Source organism: Lichenostomus cassidix, chromosome 15 (assembly GCF_008360975.1).
Source record: "Lichenostomus cassidix isolate B80296 chromosome 15, HeHo_3.0, whole genome shotgun sequence".
NCBI lineage: Eukaryota > Metazoa > Chordata > Aves > Passeriformes > Meliphagidae > Lichenostomus > Lichenostomus cassidix.
Genome location: NC_139496.1, coordinates 4488408 through 4501728, shown reverse-complemented (window position 1 = coordinate 4501728; position 13321 = coordinate 4488408). Strand labels below are relative to the sequence as shown.

The 13321-nt window shown below is 55.0% G+C and overlaps 1 protein-coding gene across 3 annotated transcripts in view; it reads right to left on the bottom strand.

Annotated features, from left to right (window-relative positions):
- Window positions 1-13321, bottom strand: part of MYO18B (myosin XVIIIB) — a 51635-nt gene that overhangs the window by 22999 nt on the left and 15315 nt on the right. For 2 of the 3 annotated variants that reach the window (XM_085075688.1, XM_085075686.1), the window contains exons 17-33: window positions 13031-13181; window positions 12757-12916; window positions 11971-12154; window positions 10963-11155; window positions 10326-10435; window positions 8717-8782; window positions 7365-7493; window positions 6971-7114; window positions 5724-5813; window positions 4561-4680; window positions 4283-4391; window positions 3717-3841; window positions 2401-2555; window positions 2083-2206; window positions 956-1150; window positions 747-857; window positions 338-442 (exon numbers count right to left, since the gene is read on the bottom strand). In XM_085075688.1, coding sequence (XP_084931814.1) covers window positions 338-442; window positions 747-857; window positions 956-1150; window positions 2083-2206; window positions 2401-2555; window positions 3717-3841; window positions 4283-4391; window positions 4561-4680; window positions 5724-5813; window positions 6971-7114; window positions 7365-7493; window positions 8717-8782; window positions 10326-10435; window positions 10963-11155; window positions 11971-12154; window positions 12757-12916; window positions 13031-13181 — 2271 coding nt within the window. The remainder of the gene's footprint in view (window positions 1-337; window positions 443-746; window positions 858-955; window positions 1151-2082; window positions 2207-2400; window positions 2556-3716; window positions 3842-4282; window positions 4392-4560; window positions 4681-5723; window positions 5814-6970; window positions 7115-7364; window positions 7494-8716; window positions 8783-10325; window positions 10436-10962; window positions 11156-11970; window positions 12155-12756; window positions 12917-13030; window positions 13182-13321) is intronic. The other variant, XM_085075687.1, reaches the window with a different exon arrangement.

The window sequence follows — 13321 nt, the reverse complement described above, 5'->3', positions numbered from 1 at the left end:
TGAGTGGCACTGAGACAAGGCAGCATGAGGGGAAAAAGGATTTGTTCACCAAATGTGCCTGGGATAGAATTCCTCTGCAACAAGAAGGATTGGATAAAATGCTTTTCTAGGGAGTTGGATGCACTCCAGTGCTAGACCTGGTTAGTCTGACTCCCATGAAACACCAGCAAAGAGCAAATTCCTCCCCCTGCTTGGATAATTCTCCCTTACAAAAGGGAGCACATGCACCAACACCAGGCTGCTGCTCCAGCTAAACTTATTTATCCCTTTTTTACACTTTTAGGGCAGTGTTTTCAGCCAGGACATGGCCCACAAAGGGAGGTCACTGTCCCCTCACCTGCTCACACAAGGTGCCAATGAGCCCTTCCAGGTCCTGCTTCTCGTGCAGCACCATCTGCTTCTCCTCGTGCTGCTGCTCCAGCTGCATCTCCAGCTGCCTGAGCTGTGGGGGAGAAACCCAGCCATGCTCAGTGCCTGCCACCCCTCAAAACCCCAGAGCCCAGCAAGGCAGAGCCACTGGAATTCCTGTTTGCTCCCACCAACCTCATGACCTTGTGGAAAGGGTATTTCCTGCAAATCATCCCCAAACACAAAGCTCTGGAGGTGCTGTGACCCCCAAGGTGGGACTGAGGCTATATGGGGGTGATGGTGGGAAAGCAAAACCCCAGCATTTCCCTGGGAATATGGACCCCTGGAAGAGTTCCTGCTCTGCACTGGGGACATGGGAAGCTCTGGGGAGGACCCACCCTCTTCTGGCAGGACTTCTGCATGTCCTCCAGCTCCTCCTCCTTGTCCTCCAGCTCCTTCTGGTGGATCTGCTTCATCCTCTCGATCTCCAGCTCCAGCCTCTCGTGGACCTGAAACACCCAGAGGTGATGCCCAGCCCTGAGGGGATGAGGTGCTGGCCTGGGTTTGATGTGCCCAGTGGGGACAGCCACCTCCAGCCCCACATTACCTGCTCCAGATGATCAACAGCTGCTGTTTGCCTCTCCAGCTCTTTCTTCTGATCAGCAGCGCTGCCCTCCAGGTCCCAGAGCTTCTTCTTGAGCGCTGGCACCATGTCCTTGTCCCCAGGGGTGCTGAGCTCCTGCACTCGACCGGCCAGCACGGCCACCTGCTGCTCCAGCCTGGCCACCTCGGCCTCCTTGTGCTGGGCAGCGTGGCAATCAGAGCCTGGACACTCCCAGAACCTTGGGCAGTCCCTGTCCCACACCAAGAGCCACATCCCTGCTTTTCCCTCTTGATCCTCATCCTCCCACTCCCATGGCTGTGTCCCCTGGGGGTTCCCTGCAGTTAAAAAGTTCCCCTCACCCCAGCAGCTGTGCCCCTGCTAATGCCTTAAGAATTTCTAGTTTTTATTCTTCATGTATCTCTAGCTTTGGTGTAGTATAAAATGCTAAATCCTCTGCTCCCAGCACCTTTAGTCAAAACAATTTCTCTGAATGGAAATCCGAGGACACATTCGTTGCCCTAGAGCCTCAAAATATGTAAACAGTGAAATGGGGGGAGCAGGGTTGGAGTGATTAACATCATCACCTAAGGGTGTGATTGGAGAATTAGGAACCTATTTGCTAATAGGGCAGAACTTATAAAAGGTGAGGAGCTCATGACCCAGTGTCCATTTAGGGGTGTAGCCCCACCATGGGCTTTTCTTGCCCTGAATGTACCTTGAAGGCATTTAGTAAATTTGTCCATTTTTTATTCTCCTAACTTGTCTTGGCCTCTTTTTCATGTAGCCTGTCTCAGGCATCACTGCCACCATGGGGGGCTTGGTGGCATCTGATCTGTGCCTCCATCCCATGGGGCACAGATGGGTAGGATTGGGGGTAGGAATGTGAGGAAGAGCCCAAGTGTCTCCTGTGAAAATGGGGGTGGCCCTGATCAGCTGAATCACGGGATGGGAATCACTTATACATAGCAACAGCCCTTCTTCTGGAAGGAGAAAGTTATTTAAACACTGAACTGTGCTAAAAGAAATTGGAATCAAGCTTCCTAATTGCTTTAATTGCAAAAGCAATGGCTTTGCTTCTGAATCTGCTCCCAAAACTGGGTCTAAGGCAGCAAAGTGGGGTCTCCTCTTACCTCCAGGCTCTGCTGGAGTTTGCCCATCTCCCAGCGGATGCTCGTGTTCTCCTGGGACAGCTTCTCCCGGAGGCTCTGCTCAAAGGCAGATTGCCCCAGGGCTTGGGCTAACTGCAGGTCAAACCTGGAGGGGAGCAAATCCATGGATGGAACTCCCTTCCAACCCCAACCAGGCTGGGATCAGACCGTGTGTCACTCACACAGCAACGGGATGGAAAAAGAATGGAAAAATAATGGGAAAATAATGGAAAAAGAATGGAAAAATAACCCCCAGTGACTCCAGCACCACCAACCCTCCCTGCACTCCCCCAGCCTTACTTTTTCTGCCTCTTCTCCAGCTCGTGGCTGCGGCTCTGCTGGTTCTCAGCCAGCACCTTGGCATCCTCCAGCTCGCAGGCCAGGCGTTGGCAGCGCCGCTTCAGCCGCTGGGCAGCGTCCCGGGCAGCCTGGCATGCAGCCTGAGCCTCAGCCAGCTGTGGGATGGGGGGAGAGAGGCTGTGACATGCACATGGACCACAGGGAGGGACATAGGGACAACACAGACCCCGCAGGAGATGGACATGTGCACCCCATGGACCCCACAGCACATGCACCCCATGGAGGAGGGAACCTACAGAGGATCCCCAGAGACCCCATGGCACTGCAGCCTGAAGAAAGAGACACATGGACCCATGGTCCCACAAAGGAGGGTCACATGGACACCACACAACCCCCAGAGAAGAAACCCCACAGAACACACTCCCTGGATAAAATCCCCACCAGGGCTCAGCCTCACTTCGGTCCCCAGTTTCACCCGGAGATTTTTCACTAAATAAGGACAACCTGAGGTGCTGTGACCCCTCCAGCTCCAGGCACCCTCCAAGTGCCTGCAGCATCCAATCCCCCACTGCTAAATCAGCAGAGCTGCCCCAGGGCAATGCCTGATCCCATTTCTCTGCAAAAAGCAGCATCTGGACTGGAATCTCCAAAATCTCCAAGGATTCCCATTGTGTTTGGGACAGGCACGCAGAGCTCTCCCACACCAGGGAATGGAGTCATTAAGGAATGGCTTTAAATAAGCAAAATCTTGCATTAATGGAGCCTGTAATTCCAAACTAACTGAGAGCAAATGGGCTGCTTCGCTTTACCCAAGCTCCTCAGACTCAGCTTCTTTCTTATTACTATTTAATGTACCATGAGAAATCTTTATTTCTTTGGTTTATCCTCATGGGAAGTGACCTGGTCCCCAGGCATTGCTCAGGGAAGCATTTTGGCTTTTTCCCTCCTCGGGGCAAAGCTCGGGAGCTGCCAGCTCTTTGTGTGACAGATGAGGGGAGCACAGCCCTGTCTAGCTCCCAAAACCAGGGCAGCACAAAGACTACCCCCAAAACTCCTCCTCCCCACTCTCTGCCTTCACCCATACTTGACCAAGGTGGAATTTTGCTAGAGAAAAGTGATTTCTGAAGCTCAGACCAGTAGAAAATGTCTGGTTTTCCCTGATCAGTGGGAGCAACAAGAAGCGGATGAGATGCTGAGCCTCAGTTCTGGAAGCTTCACCTGCCCTGGGAGCAGGGAGAGGTCAAGCAGCTCCAGGAATAGCCCCGTCCCCAGTCTGCCTTGGGTGTCCCTGTCCCCTCCCAGGTGGCAGCACTTGCCTTTTGCTCGAGCCCTGTCCTGGTGCCCAGCTCTGCCTCCAGCCGCTCCTCCAGCTGCGCCAGCCGCTTCCGCAGGAACACGATCTCGGTCTGGGCACAGTCAAACCTCACCTGCCACTCGTCCTCTGCCAACGAGACACACCCAGGGGTGCAGGGTGGGTGCTGGGGCTTGACCAGCCCCTGTGGCCCTGCTGGGGGCAGGCATGGGGAGTGCACAGGGCACTGACAGCAGCACAGAGGTCATGGGGCACAACTGTGCTTTGTGCGCCCACAGCTGCCCCACTCCCATAGAACATGTACACATCCCATCCCATCCCATCCCACCCCAGCAGCACCCCGAGACACAATCCCAGCCCCATACCACAGCCAGAGCTGAGTGTGACCCAGCTGTCACTGCCAGCTCCCCCTGGACAAGCAATGCATGATGACAGAACACCCTGGGGTGACCAGGGGCTGCAGAGTGGCACTGGCTGGGGGGGATGACAAACCTCTGCCCTCTTCCCTGTGGCCCTACTGGTCAGGCTGGATGCCCAGAGCATGCACTGCCTCCGGAGGGACAGCCCTACCTCCTCCAGAGCCACTTATCTTCATCTCCCGCAGCTGCACCAGCTGCTGGGCCTCTTCCAGCTGCTTTTCCACCGACTCCAGCTTCTTCTGCACTTGGTCGTGTTTGCTCTGGGGAAGGGAGGAAGGGAGAAAGGAAGGGAGAAAGGAAGGGAGAAAGGAAGGGAGAAAGGAAGGGAGAAAGGAAGGGAGAAAGGAAGGGAGCAGCTCTATCTGGCTCTGGGGCACTCAGGAGGGCTGTGTCGGGGGGGTGGCACTGCCACTGTCACAGCTGTGGTACCTGCAGCTCCTGCAGCTCCCGGGTGCCCCGCAGCCTCTCTGCCCGCTCCCCATCCAGGGCCTGGCAGGTGACATCACCCTTGTACCGCTCATCCGACAGCTCCGTGGTCAGATCGATGATCTGGGGGAGCAGGGGGTCACTCTGGGTGTGTCTGGGTGGGGTTCTGCCATCCCACAGCCACCCACAGTGCTGACAGCTCTGCCTGTGTTTAGGGAGGTGTCACCAGTGTCACCCCGGCTCCCTGTGCCACCTGCCTGGAGCTCATCACATCTCTCCATTGTTCTACTTGATTGTGCTAAATCTCCTTTGAAACCAGGAGCAGATGAGTGAAGGGGAGAATTATTAATCCAGAAAATCAATTCTATTTTCCTCAGAGCAGACAGGCACGGGGTCCTTGCTGCTCAGCCAGTGCAGTGAGGGGCTGCAGAGCCAGCAGGGCCAGGGGAAAACACAGCATTCCAACACTCCTTTCCTGCATCTGACAGCATTTTAAGGCACCTCAGATTTTGCAGGCTCCTTAGGGTGTCCCACAAGTTTAACTCAGTGAGCAAATCCCACAGGCTTTATCTCCCTGGGGAGACAGAATATTCCTAGGTTTGCCCTGAGGCAGTCACCCTGCTCAGCATCCCCAGCCTCGTGGGGTTGATTTCACCTTCAACAAAGAGCTAAAACTAAATCATCTTCACCCCTTTCCCACTGACAAGGAGGGTCCTGGCACTGTGAGGCAGAGCTGCAGCTTAGCCCCAGCCAGGCCCTGCTGCAGCCAAGGGAGCTGGGAAAACCCAGAGTATTTATAGAAACCTCGGGAGCTCCTTCTCCTCATGATGCCTGGCAAAATCCCAGGCACAGTCACAAGGAGCTGTGGATCCAGGAGCAAAACCCACAGAGGACCAGCAGCCAGCTGGGATCATGGAATTCCAGAATGGCTTGAGTTGGAAAGGATCTTAAAGCTCATCCAGTTCCACCTCAGCCATGGGCAGTGACACCTTCCACTGTCCCAGGTTGCTCCAAGCCCTGTCCAGCCTGGCCTTGGACACTTCCAGGGATCCAGGGGCAGCCACAGCTTCTCTGGGCAACCTGGAGTGGTGCCAGCCTGGAATTCTGCAGTTTGGGGGTCTGTACCAGAGATTCTGGGGTCTCTACCAAAGGTTTTGGGGCTGTACCTTGCTCTCCAGACGCTCTGTGTTCTGTCTGAGCTCGCTGCACGCCTGCTCAGATTTTTCCAGCTTCCTTCTCAGCGCCGCCAGCTCCTCCTAGGGAAGATTGAGAAGAAAGCACACAGGGAGAGTTCCAGCATCCTCAGTTTATTTATGAAAACCTTGTTTTCTGTTCAAAATAAGTGGAAGAGACATAGCTGCCCTATTAATAAAATTTACCAGGCAACTTTGAAGGCTGCTCACTGCAAATTGCTGGGGCTGCAGCTCCTGACATGAATTCCATCGGAGGGAATGTCAGCTTTGGTGTGTGTAGAGCATGTTTTATGAGAGCAGCAAACCTCAAAAGCCTGGGATGAACAGCCTGGATTGTGCCCAGGGAGTGTCCCAGGGCCCTGGCAGGTATCACAGCACAGTGCAAAGGCACAGTGCTGGCTGTGATTCCTTCCCAGGCAGCAGGAGCTGCTCCGTGCAGCCTTGTCCTGCTTTGATGTCCAACTCTGAGCAGGAGCAGAACGTGCAGAGTTGTGATCAAAACACAGGTTAACAGATGATGAGGCCTGATGGATCCCAGGTGGGTTTGGAGGCAAAAACAGAGGCTTGGGCAGCTTTTATTTTGTCTGAACCAGCCTGAAAACATCTTGTTGAAACCTCCCTAAGGCAAGAGGAGGAGCAAGACTCCAGGGAAGATGGACTAGGAATTTAGCACAGGTCTCAGAGGGTGCAGAGGGGTGAAAGGAGCCTTTCCTGGGACAAAAAATGTCCATTAGCATCTCCCATCACCCAGGACAACACAGATGAAAGCCAGCACAGCACTGGGGACAGTACAGAGTGGAGCTGCCTCTGTCACAGATGTGTTTGAGTGCTCATCTTCCAGCATCCCACAGGCTGACAAGCCCATCTGCAGGGGTTTGGTCCAGGAAAGACATTCCCTGGAGCTTGCAGAGGGCAGAGGTGGAACCCTGGGATAGGGTTTGACTGTGGGGGATGTGGTGTGCTTGCTACTGTCCCTCTAAGGAAAAAGAAATCCCTTCTCCCTCCACAGAACTCTGCAAAACTCATGACACAGGGCAAAAAATGCTATGCTAAGAAAAAAATGGCAACATCAGGGTGGTCAGAAAAATATCTTTGCCTGGGCAGAAGTGACTTCCAATTTGACCAACCCACCAGGCAGAGCCCCTAAAAAAGCCTGTTCTGTCCTGTCCTGTCCTGTCCTGTCCTGTCCCACCCATCCCATCCCAGCCCTTGGCACTCACTTCCTTAGCACGGAGCTGCTCCTCAGCGAGGTTAACACTGAGCAGAGGCCTCAAATGGCTCAGGAGCTGCCACCAGGGCCAGTGCCTGACTGTCTGGAACACCACCAGGTTCTTCTGGATGCAACGAACAGCAAGGCGCTGGATCTGTGGGGACACAGCAGCAGTGACACCCAGCCGGGAAGGAGCAGAGGTGGGACGGTGGCAGTGGAGCTCAGGAATGGCAGCACAGCATCTCCTGGTAAAGCTGGTGCCCAAAAAGGAGCTCCAAAGAGTTTTGGGTGCTCTGGTCACATCCCAGCAGTGCTGACCTGGGTGGGCTCAGCTAACCCCCAACCCGTGGGATGAGTACCTGTAGGATTTAATTCTGTGAGATTTGGTTATGAGGATCAAGTACCTTCAACCTCTTGAACTTCTGGCGGCTCAGGAAGCCCTTGCAGGCAGCCTGGAGCAGAGTCATCTTCTGGGCTATCAGCTTGTCCCGCTGCTTCTCCAGCCTGGACATGACCCCTGGCTTCAGGAACACCTGGCAGAGAGAAACAGGTTACACACCCCAGGCTGGGGGCTGAAACCTCTCCCTGTTCCTGCTTGACAGATCAACCATCACAAGGTGCAGTTCCTCAAAATTTTCCTTTGGGATGCTGCTTGTTCTCCCCAGTGTGGGATGGATGGATGGATGGATGGATGGCTGGATGGATGGATGGAAGGAAGGATGGATGGATACCTCCACTTGAAGTGGGTTCTGACAGTTCTGACACAGGTGACACACAGGTGACAGCAAAGATGTGTGACAAGAGCAAAACCAAAATGAACCACATTGTTTTGTTTCTCTGAACCGGTCAGGAACACCTCAGAAATGACACAGATTTGCTGATGCCATCAAATCCAGGCCAGTGTGGATCTCTGAGTGTTTGAGGTGTCTCTGGGTCACTGCTGGGAGAAGCTCTCAGGACCAGGATCCCCCAACTATTCACATTGCCCAGCTTTAATAACCCCTGAGCAACACAGCCAAGGCCAGGGCTGTGCTGAGAGCTGCATTTTAACGATGCTAAATTGAATCAAAGCACAATCCCGAGGAAAGTTTCTCTCCCTAGCCGATGCAGTGATTGCTCCACCACCCATTCGATTGCCTCGTTAATGTCTGAATTAACTCCCCAGCCCCGCAAGTTTCGCGGTTGGTACAAAATCAATGCTCAAAGCGATGGCAAAGCGAACTCGTCCCTAACGAGATGTGACCGGGGCTGCCACCGTGCTATTGATTAAGGACGAGGGTTCCAGGGAGGAGATAATTACAAACTGCACAGTGCAGGATAAAAGAAAGTCATTTTGCTCCACAGAACCGTTCAGTGAATTCTTTCTTTACAGACTCCAGAGCTGAAGGCGAGCATGCACGTGAAATTAATTTTTCTTTTGAGATCGTCACATCGAAGTTCAAATGTTTTTGCTGTGACAGTTCCTGCTCTGCAGCAAACCCACGAGCTGCCCAAGCCCCCTTCAGTTCCAGGAGACATCAGTGGTAATTAGGAACTTAAATACCACCAGGGGCTGGCTGGATTTTGGTAATTAGGTACAGGATTTACCCTGGGTACTGCTTTCAAATGGGATTTAGGAGTCTTTTTCCCCTGATTTTTAGCAAGGTTGTTTCCCAACCTGCCTGGTGCCACAGGCAGCAGTGAAGGGAGGCTTTCTCCCCAGTTCGGGGAGCCTGGCATGGGGCTGGTTGTGCCAGTCATCACCCAGTCACCCTACCTGGGTACGTCCTATGGCAATGCTCTTCTTCTCCAGATCCAGCGCCTGGAACAGCTCCTCGATAGCCTGCAGAGAAGGGACACATCATGGGATTGCTCAGGAAACACCCACAGCCTGCTGGGAGCTGCTGAAATGGGGTGCAGAGACCCCCAGTCCTCACGGAAAACCAGAAAGGGTTCATCCAGCACTGGCAGCCCATAAGGGAGATCCAGCTCTGCCCTGCTTTCCTCCTCCCCTTGCCAAAGCCCATCTGCCCAGCCCCAAATCCCAACGCAAGGACTTTCCTCCCTTGAGGCTTTTAGCAGGATGGGGAGTAGAGATCTGGAGCTGCAGGCAAGATTTTCCCCTTTTTGCTGCCATCCCTGCTCTGGCAGGGCCTTGGTGGGTGGGCAGGAGGTGACACAGGTGACACTGCACTCGGTGCTCCCCTCCTGCCAACCTCACCAACAGCTCATCCCACAGAACCAAAAGCAAGAGGAATGGATGAGTTCTCCCCTAAGCCCACCAGCACAGATCTCCCTGGAGGATCTGAGCAGCAGATTATCCCAAGGAGAAGCCTGAACTCAATTACTCCGAGCTTTGCACCAGCACACGAACATAACACCAGCCATTCCCCCGGGGACAGCAACACTGGATGGAAGGATGGATGGTTTGAAAACCCCAGAAATTGTAACAAAAATCCTCTGCTAATACCTCACTCCAGACAACATCCCTTGTCAGCCTCACTCAGCTCCTCCCCAAAGGACAAACCCACGGAAGAAATATTCCAAGGAATACTCCACCGTGGAGCCAGCAGCAGCAGGGTTAACGCTGCGTCCCGGGAAGCATTTCCCAGCTGACAAAAACCCCGTGGCAGCAAGCTCCGGGGAGGATGGGATTTTCCAAATCCCCTGCTTACACGCTGCTGACACGGCACCCTCTGCCTCTGACAGCGTTTCATAGCAATATTGACCTTTCCCGATTGTCAGACTTGTCTTATTAAATCCCGAGGTCTTAACTGCCTTTGCACATGCTGGCTGCAGTTTGCTCAACGCAGCACGTGCCCAGCTTTAATTCAGCTCCTCTCAGCTCTGCGCAGCTCGTCCACAGCCTTATTCCAGGGATGGCTTTGCCCTGGTTCTGCTACAAATTGACTGGGAAAAAAATAATAAAAAAAATAAAACTGGCACATGCTTGCATTCCCTCCTGAGATCTTTGGGCTTTTAGGCATCGTGGGATGAGGGTTTTCTCCTTCATCCCGAGCTCCTGAGGGTAGTCTTGGGTTTAGAGTCCTGGAATCAATTAGGTTGGAAAAGCCCTCGAGGATCACTGAGTCCAGTCATTCCCCCAGCACTGCCAAGGCCACCACCATGTCCCCAAGTGCCACAACTACATGATTTCTGAACACTTCCAGTGATGGTGACTCCACCACTGCTCTGGGCATCCTGTTCCAGGGCTGGACAATCCTTTGAGTGAAGGAATTGTTCCTAATAGCCAATCTAAGAGCTCCAGGAGTTGCTTCACTTTGCAAAGACAGCCCTGGCAGCACTGAGGATTGCTGGAACAGCTCTGCCATTGTCACAGCCCCACACGGGGGGTCTCAACTCGTGTCCCCCAGCCCAGCACACACCTTGCTCTCATCTGGCACCTCGTAGGCAGAGTTGTGCTTCTTCATCACCTCCGGAGCCAACACCTGGAAGCGCCTGCGGAACTGGGTGAGGAGCAGCCGATCCGAATACCCTGGGGGCACAGAGACGAGTTGGGGGCTGCAGCAGGGCACTGGCACGCTGGGGAGGGACCTGCTGGGACATCCTGTGCTCTGCAAGGGGCACTGGGCATGGAGGGGACCGGGGGAGCTGCCATGAAAGAGAAACCCCAGCAGGGAGAGGGCATTGAGATGAGCTGAAGGTAGCTAGATGCCACCCCAGCACCTCATGTCAGGAAGGACACAGCCCAGCACCTCCTGCACAGCTCCCTCTCCCCGTGGCATGGACTGTGGTTGTGGTCAGTGCAGGTCCAGCCTGATGCAGGGATGCTCCAAGGGGAGCAGGGAGCTGGAATAGCTCTGCCACTGGAATTGCAGCCACCGAGCTCAGGTGGGAGAGGGGCTCAGAACCCCTGCAAAAAGCAGGGAAAAAAATGGAGGGGATTTCTGCATGGGGGAATTTCTGATTGAGGGGATTCCTTGCCTGCTGCTGAGAAGCAGGTGGTGAGCAAAGGGAGCAGTGGGTGGGATGGACACAGCCCAGGGCAGGGTCTGGACATACCGACACGATGGAGACGCAGGGCATCCAGGAGTTGAGTCCCCTCCAGCTGTGTCCGCAGGGCCACCACATCCAGCTCCGGGGCTGCATCCGGTGGCCCCAGGGGACGAGGGACTGGCCCTTCCCCACCCATTCCTGGGAGGAGGCAGTGGACAAAGTGCAGCTGGGACCGTCGGAGGAGGTTGGTGAGGGCATCCTGGAGGGCAGCAGAGATCGGGGGGATGGAGGGACAAAGGGTCAGCACGGGTGGGAAATGCTCCCTGTGCACCTGCAGGGTGTCTGGGCAGGTGGAGGGGTCAGCTCATCCAGCCAGAGGGTGAACAGAGGTGGTGAGCAGGACCTTCCTCCTAATGCCCCATGTTTTCAGTTCATGGCCACAAAAATCAGCAGGATTCACAGAATCATGGAATGGTTTGGATTGGAAGGGTTAGAGATCATCGTGGCTGAGGGATGCTGGGCATGGGGCTTGCCAGGGACAGGTGAGACCCCAAAACGGTCTGGTCAGGGCATCAGCAGAGCCTGAGCCCCATCTCCTCGAGAGAGTTTGGACACCTAATTAGGTGTGAGAGCAGCAGGAGCCTGGCATGTGCCCAGCACAGAGGGCTGGTGACCGTCTGAGCACTTAAGAGGATTAAAGCAGCGAGGTGTGTGTGTAATGTGTGTGATCTGTGAGTGATCTGTGTGCGATCTGTGTGTGATCTGTGTGTGATCTGTGTGCGATCTGTGTGTGATCTGTGTGTGATCTGTGCCTGATCTGTGCCTGATCTGTGTGCAATCTGTGAGTGATCTGTGTATGAACTCTGTCTGATCTGTTTGCCTGGGAGGCTCTCCCTGAATGACAGCAGTGCCGGCACAGCATCCCAGGTGGCCACAGTCACAATGGGGACAGGCAGAAAGTCACTGCTGGGGGATTTGGTGCTCCCCAGTAGGTAGGGACCATCATGAGGACACGATGCTCTGTGTCACAACCCCCCCGACCCTCAACCCCAGTGTCCCAGTGCCACCACTCACCGCCTGCAGCTTGATCTGGGCGCACACCGACCTCTTCCTCACGGCGGCGAAGCTGCTGGCGAAGGTTTTCCTCAGGCAGGCGTTGCGGTGCAGGGCAGCCTGGGAACGCCCGTCCAGCCCGGCCAGGGCGCGGCAGGACAGAGGAGCTCTCGCCCGCGGCTGCACCAGCTCCCGAACCGCGGCTCTGCCGGACAGACACGGGATGGGGCGCTAGGGTGGCTTTCCCAGCTTCTTCCACAGGGATGCAACACCCAGAGCCCCGAATTTGGGATTTGTGCTGCTCTGCGAAGTGCACCAGGATGCTGGGACATCCTCACCCACTCCACGCTCTCTGGTCTGAGCACGGAGCTGTTCACTGCTGTTAAAGCTTCTCTGGGTTGAAGCCCAAACCAAATGAGCCAAGAACTTGCAAACAGAAGGTTCAAATCCCCCCGTGTGCACAGACACCTGCAGCACTTCAGTTCCTTTTCAATTCCAATTTAGTTTACAAGGCTGCACAAAGCAATGGGAAAACCTGGGCAGCTGCTGGTGAAACCTCATGGCTCTGACTTGTGCTGGACCCCCCAAAAAGCAGGGACACCTTCCACTGTCCTAGATTGCTCCAAGCCCTGTCCAGCCTGGCCTTGGACACTTCCAGGCATGCAGCAGCCACAGCTTCTCTGTGCCAGGGCCTCCCCACCCTCACAACCAGGAATTCCTCCCCACTATCCCACCTCTCCCCACCCTCCTCCCCACTATCCCACCTCTCCCCACCCTCTAGCACTGTGGCACCTCCCTGCTACTTACACCGTGGAATTCTGCAGCACCTGGATGGCGTTGTGGGCCGAGAGGTTGAACTTGGCCTTGCTGACCCAGCCCGTCAGGTCGTAGCGCACGGGCACTGTGCCCAGCTGGTGGCAGATCTCAAAGTGCAGCGTCTGCTCACACCTGCGCAGGTGCCCCTCCCCTGTGACAGTGACAGCAAACAGCCCGCTGAGGGGTTTAATCACCCACATCGCCCAGATTCCCAAAGCCAGGCAGTGATGGCAGAGGGTGGGTAGCCAAGCCGAGCCAAACTCACCCTCCTGGTCAGGTCCCTTTGTGGCGAAGTAGGAGCAGAGGCGCTCGAAGGCAGTGCCATCCCCGGAGCCTGGGATCAGCACCTCCTCATCCAGGATCCACAGCAGCCCCTGGCGAGCTGCCCTGGGGCTGCCTGGGAGCACCTTTGGCTGCTGAGAGACACGAGGGCTCTGGGATCCAACCACAGCCATGCTCTGCTCCCTCTGTCCTGCTCCCTCTGTCCTGTTCCCTCTGTCCTGCTCCCTCTGATGCCTTAAGGATTTTTAGCTTCTATTTTTCGTGTATCTGTAGC